General features: G+C 46.2%; 1 protein-coding gene across 1 annotated transcript in view; it reads left to right on the plus strand.

Annotated features, from left to right (window-relative positions):
* LOC111958686 (ubiquitin carboxyl-terminal hydrolase 34) overlaps positions 1 to 6,581 on the plus strand; it is a 73,059-nt gene that overhangs the window by 48,225 nt on the left and 18,253 nt on the right. The window contains 2 exon segments of the mRNA XM_070448668.1: positions 3,744 to 3,874; positions 6,149 to 6,322. Coding sequence (XP_070304769.1) covers positions 3,744 to 3,874; positions 6,149 to 6,322 — 305 coding nt within the window.

Consider the following 6,581-nt stretch of genomic DNA (forward strand, 5'->3'; position numbering starts at 1 on the left):
TCTCTCTCTCTCTCGCTCTCGCCGTCCCTCTCTCTCTCTCTCTCGCCGTCCCTCTCGCCGTCTCTCTCTCTCTCTCTCGCCGTCCCCAACTCTCTCTCTCTCTCTCTGCCTCTGCATTCCTCTTTTAGGCGGCAAACCCTTTCTTCAAGCTGCTCACCATGCTGATGGAGCTGTCAGGTGGTCCTCCGGGCATGCCTTCCTTCGCCTCATACATACTACAGAGGATCTGGGAGGTACGGTCACACACACTCAAGATAAAATCCAATGTTATTGGTCACATACTTCGTAAACAGCAGGTGTAGACTAACAGTGATCCTTACGGGCCCTTCCCAACGGTTTAGATAGAACAATTATAATAATAGAAGGAATAAATAACGATATCTTGGTGCTGTTACCCCGTGTATATAGCCAAGTCGATGTGCAGGGGTACAAGGTCATTGAGGTAGATATGTACATATAGGTAGGGGTCGAGTGACTCGGCAACAGGATAGATAATAAACAGTAGCAGCAGCCTATGTGATGAGTCAAAAGAGTTGGTACAAAAAGGGTCAATGCAGATAGTCCGGGTAGCCATCTAGCAGTTTCCGTACCAAGCGGTGACTCAGCCAGTCAAGATTCTCTCAATGGTGCAGCTGTAGAACTTTGTTGAGAATCTGAGGGCCCATGCCAAATCGTTTCAGCCTCCTGAGGGGCAAGAGGCGTTGTCGCCTTCACGACTGTGCTGGTGTGTGTGGACCATGTTAATTCCTTAGTGAGGAACTTGAAGCTCTCGACCCACGCCACTACAGCCCGTGGATGGGGGCGGGCTCGGTTCTCCGTTTCCTGTAGTCCCTGATCAGCTCCGTTTGTCTTGCTGACACTGCCAGGTCACTAACCCCCCTATAGGCTGTCTTGTCGTCAGTGATCAGGCCTACCACCGTCGTGTCGTCAGCGAACTTAATGATGGTGTTGGAGTTAGGCGTTGCCACGCAGTCGTGGGTGAACAGGGATTATAGGAGGGGACTAAGCACGCGCCCCTGAGGGGCCCCATTGTTGATGGTCAGTGGAGCGCATGTCTTGTTGCCTACCCTCACCACCTGGGAGCGGCCCGACAGGTAGTCCAGGATCCAGTTTCAAAGGGAGGTGTTCAGTCCCAGGGTCCTTAGCTTAGTGATGGTCTTTGAGGGGCACATAGGTTCATCTGATTCATTGTTCTTTATCAAGGTACTTCAGTTAAACATCAATTTATCCATCTATTTGTCCTTAATCCACATTATCAAGTTATTTCAGTTGATCTTGATGCCGTTGCCAATAATATTTGTTGTGTGTGTTCTCTCCCAGGTGATAGAGTACAACCCTAGCCAGTGTCTGGACTGGTTGGCGGTGCAGACCCCCAGGAACAAGCTGGCTCACAGCTGGGTGCTGCAGAACATGGAAAACTGGGTGGAGCGCTTCCTACTGGCCCACAACTACCCCCGTGTTCGCACCTGTAAGAACACTTGTGACGTCTTTCTCTGTCTGGAAGTTCTTACTAACTACACTGCAAAAGTATATGGACACCTGCTCGTCGTACATGTCATTCCAAAATCATGGCCATTAATATGGAGTTGGTCTCCCCTTTGCTGCAAAAACAGCCTCTACTCTTCTGGGAACGCTTTCCACTAGATGTTGGAACATTGCTGCGGAGACTTGCTTCCATTCAGCCACGAGCATTAGTGATGTCGGCCATTGATGTTGGGAGATTAGGCCTGGCTCGCAGCGTTCCAATTCATCCCAAAAGTGTTCTATGGGGTTGAGGTCGGGGCTCTGTGCAGGCCAGTCAAGTTCTTCCACACCGATCTCGACAAACCATTTCTGTATGGACCTCGCTTTGTGCATGGGGGCATGCTGAAACAGGAAAGGGCCTTCCCAAACTGTTGCCACAAAGTTGGAAGTACGGAATCGTCTAGAATGTAATTGTATGCTGTAATATTAAGATTTCCCTTCACTGGAACTAAGGGGCCTAGCCGAACCATGAAATACAGCCCCAGACCATTATTCCTCCTCCACCAAACTTTACAGTTGGCACTATGCATTGGGGCAGGTAGCGTTGTCCTGGCATCTGCCAAACCCAGATTAGTCCGTCGGACTGCCAGATGGTGAATCGTGTTTCATCATTCCAGAGAACGTGTTTCCGCTGCTCCAGAGTTCAATGGCGACGAGCTTTACACCACTCCAGCCGTTGCTTGGCATTGTGCATGGTGATCTTAGTCTTGTGTGTGGTTGCTCGGCCATGGAAACCCATTTTATGAAGTTCCATAAAAACAGTTATTGTGCTGACGTTGCTTCCAGAGGGAGTTTGGAACTGTGTAGTGAGTGTTGAAACAGAGGACAGACGTTTTTTGCGCCCTAAGGGCACTCGGTGGTCCTGTTCTGTGAGCTTGTGTGGCCTACCACTTTGCGGTTAAGCCGTTGTTGCTCCTAGACGTTTCCATTTCAAAATAGGGTGCTTTTTGTTCATCATTATATTTTCCATAGTAACAACGTTCTTATTAAAAAGTGGTGCTGTGCAAGAGGGGCTTTCTCCTCTCCTTCCTGTCGGGTCAGGTTGCCACCGGATACAGGGAGTTAAGAAAAATAAGTGTTTTCTTTCTTTCTTCTGGAATCTTCTGCATACACATTCTCCTCACAGTCCTTATGTAATGATTGCACAGTGAGATCAATGGAAGGTTTCTATAAGTGGGTGAACAATCCAACGCTTGGTGAATTTGGCTTCAGAATGATGGGAAGAGCCGACCTCGAAGGATCACAAAGCGACGTCGCTATTGAACTCTCGGCCGCCACAAGCCAGGTATTGTGTGTAGCAGTGATGACCAAGTACATCTTAAATGTATTCAAACTTAAACTCAGTATAAATGTCCATCAACAAACTTGTTACTGCTTATCAGACACATTTCCACTTGCTGAACACGCACTTCTGAGATGAATGGTGCAGCCTCTTAAGACAATTGTTACATAGTTGCAGTCTAAATTGAGCTGTGGTCTCTCAACCTTTCATTCAACGGAATAAAACAAGAGTATAGTACAAAAGCAGGGGTTTCAGAATAATAACGTTGCCGTCAACAATAACAAAGTTCATTTGAGTAGAGGAGTTGCCCTCACAAATAAACAAGTAAATAAATACAACAAGTAGATGGCGCTGCAACGACGTTTTTGAAAGAAGTCCATAAAGCAAACGTATTAAATAAAGATTTCACTACAACACAACGCCACAGGTATGTGGTGCTTCGACCCCCTGGCCAATCTTGCCTACATCTATCTGATCTTACAGTTGACCGGGGCAGCTCTATCAGGGAAGAAATTTGACCAACTGACTTGTTGGCCTGTCCAACGTTTAAAGTCACTGAGCTGTTCAGTAAGGCCATTCGACTGCCAATGCTTGTCTATGGAGATGAAATGGTTTTATACAGCTGTCAGCAGCGTGTCCACATACTTTTAGATATACAGTGTAGGTTACAAAAGCTCCCCATAAAACTATGCCCGAAAACAGGTTACAAAAGTGCCCTTTCATCTTGTGTGTTATTTGTTACTCCCTCTCTCGCTTCCATCCCCACCTCTCACAGAGAACCAACCGAGAGCTAGGTACCACTGTACTCATCCCCCATCATTCTCTTCTCGCTCTAGCAAAAGAACGATTGTGTGTAGTTAGCCTGGAAATATAAAAAAGGACAGACATTTAGGCAAAACGCTGCTCTAACTCTTGAGTTCTCCCTCTGTCCCTCTAGCGGCAGCCTACCTCCTGGTCTCCCTGATTCCCAGCAACTCGTTCCGGCAGATGTTCCGCTCCACGCGTTCCCTCCACATCCCCACGCGGGACCTGCCCCTGTCCCCCGACACCACCGTGGTGCTCCACCAGGTACGGTTACACGCTGCACTCTTTCCTCCCTGTGTTTTAATAGTGTTAGGTTCTACTCAAGGTACAGACGGACACTGAGAAGCTCAGAGCAGATTTATTCACCCAACTGGATGCGTCAGCTAAATAGCGCAACATGCAACAGGGCCAACGGGGCCGGCGAGCAGGATTAGACGTCCTCCTATTGGCTGCAGATTGATGAGGGCGGCATTTTCTGAGCTAAACTGGCACCAACAAAAACACATCAAACCTCACACAATTCTGCCCTAAAACAATGACGATTTCTCTCGGCCAGTGGCATATGTTCTTTTTAGGTGATGCCGCCCTGTGATAAGCAGTGCCCACTTTGTCAAAGACGGGGGGCGTGAAATATTTTGCTTCTCCAGGGTGCTATTGCAGAGATGCGGCCCTCCATCAACGTTCGGTCAAAAATAAAATCTAACGCAAATCATGTAGCCGATAAAGCATATGGTAGAATGAGTACGTGGCCTTTTCTGTAGTCTACAGGCTGCAGATAAAATTTGGACACTTTTTACATCATGCAGGTTTCTCTGATCAAACTAAATTGCACCCAATCAAACAAGAAATACTCTGTCACGTTAACAAACAATATGTCCTAAACAGGACAGGTCAAAGTAAAATGGACAGTATAGAATCTACTATCACAACTGTTAGTTTCACCCTATTGTCATGATCAGTGTCAGTGTATCTGTACATTTTTGACAAGTTGATCATAGCGAAAAATTCAAATATTTCCTGTTGTGCAAACACATTGCAAATAGGCTCACGATAACTCCTGATAAAGTTGGGTGGCTGTTATTCGGAGCTTAAATAGCCAAATTGATTAGTCACAGGAATCGGGACTAATAAAGCCAATGCAACGGCCTGTTTTACAAATGGTGGGTCTACCACGTGTATGGGTATTCATAAAATTCCATGGCTGGCCAACATGGTAGGCTGCACCCCAGTAAGCCAGCAGCATACCACCCTGCATCCCACTGATGGCTTGCTTCTGAAGCTAAGCAGGGTTGGTTCCTGGATGGGAGACCAGATGCTGCTGGAAGTGGTGTTGGAGGGCCAGTAGGAGGCACTCTTTCCTCAGGTCTAAAAAAAAATAGCAGGGACCCTGCCCTGTGTAAGGTGCCGTCTTTTGGATGGGACATTAAACGGGTGTTGTGACTGTGGTCACTAAAGATCCCATGGCACTTATTGTTAGAGTAGGGGTGTTAACCCCGGTGTTCTGGCTAAATTCCCAATCTGGCCCTCATACCATCATGTCCACCTAATCATCCCCAGTTTACAATTGGCTCATTCATCCCCTGTAACTATTCCCCAGGTCGTTGCTGTAAATGAGAATGTGTTCTCAGTCAACTTACCTGGTAAAATAACAGTAAAATAAAAGCTTGAGCCGACGTCTTTTGGACTTATTTTTTTGTCTCGCCTAGTGCGGCAGAAAGGCAAGGACCGACCTTGCGTGCAAGTTACACAAGCATATATATTTATACCCCGACTAGGCAGATTTCCTAAGATAAACAATTAGTCTCTGTTGCTGGGCGGAAACTAGGTCTGTGCCTCATTGTTGGTGTCCAGAACCGTTTGTGTCTGTGTGAGAGAGAGCTGTAGTTAGTGTCGTTGGGGCCCCTCTGGACCCAAACAGATGTTTCCTCCCTCTTGTCCTCACATTGATGTTGAGTTCCACCTCTCCTTGCCCGTGTTCCTCAGAGACTAACTTGGCTTAACATCAACCCGACTGTTGCTCTCTTACCTACTTCCTTAGAATGTTAATATACAGCACTCACAGAGTGTGACCTGAGACCGACACTTTGTACTTCCCCTTGCCGCTACAATAACACACAAGCTCCAACAACCTAACCCATAACAAGATTACTACCACTAATGAGCTAATTATACCATTTCAAATGGGCTCAGGTCAAACGGTGTCCATCATTAGTGACAACGTTTCGACCAATCAGGGTCTCGGCAATAATAACCATTTCCTGGTATTTTCTGACCACCTGCTCAGACTTTGGATGATATCTTCTATTTCGAAGACTTCAAGGACTGATATTTTATTGATACTGGGATTAGTGGATTTAATTTACAACCCATAAAGGAGACTTACTGTATCTTTTAAAGAAATTGTATTGTTCATGTACAACGATTTTAGATTGAAGTGTCCGTGTTTCATAGGAACTGTTTTGACGTTATGTTTATTTTGTATGGAAATTGAGAAATACAGAGTAATATCTCCAATCTTTCCCTTGGCTCCTGTACCAGGTGTACAACCTGCTTCTGGGCCTGCTGGGCCGGGCCAAGCTGTACGTGGACGCGGCGGTGCATGGGACCACCAAGCTGGTGCAGTACTTCAGCTTCATGACCTACTGTCTCATCTCCAAGACGGAGAAGCTCATGTTCTCCGGTTACTTCATGGACCTGTGGAACCTCTTCCAGGTGAGAGGGGGGGGCTTTGTTTGCTTTGGGAAGAGTTGAGTGTGATAAATTAGACTAGCATTATATTTGCATATTATTCTTAGAAGTCTGTTTGTGCATTCACTGCACTACACTAGAATAAATACAGGTATTTAGTACACCTCAAGGCGTACACTTAAAATTAAAAAAATGAAGCATATTAACTACTTTTAGATTTGTTTGGTTCCTTTTTCTCTTCCTCTGTGGTGTGTTCACCTATACACACCTTACTGAAGAATAA

The sequence above is a fragment of the Salvelinus sp. IW2-2015 genome, linkage group LG1 (assembly GCF_002910315.2).
Source record: "Salvelinus sp. IW2-2015 linkage group LG1, ASM291031v2, whole genome shotgun sequence".
Taxonomy (NCBI): domain Eukaryota; kingdom Metazoa; phylum Chordata; class Actinopteri; order Salmoniformes; family Salmonidae; genus Salvelinus; species Salvelinus sp. IW2-2015.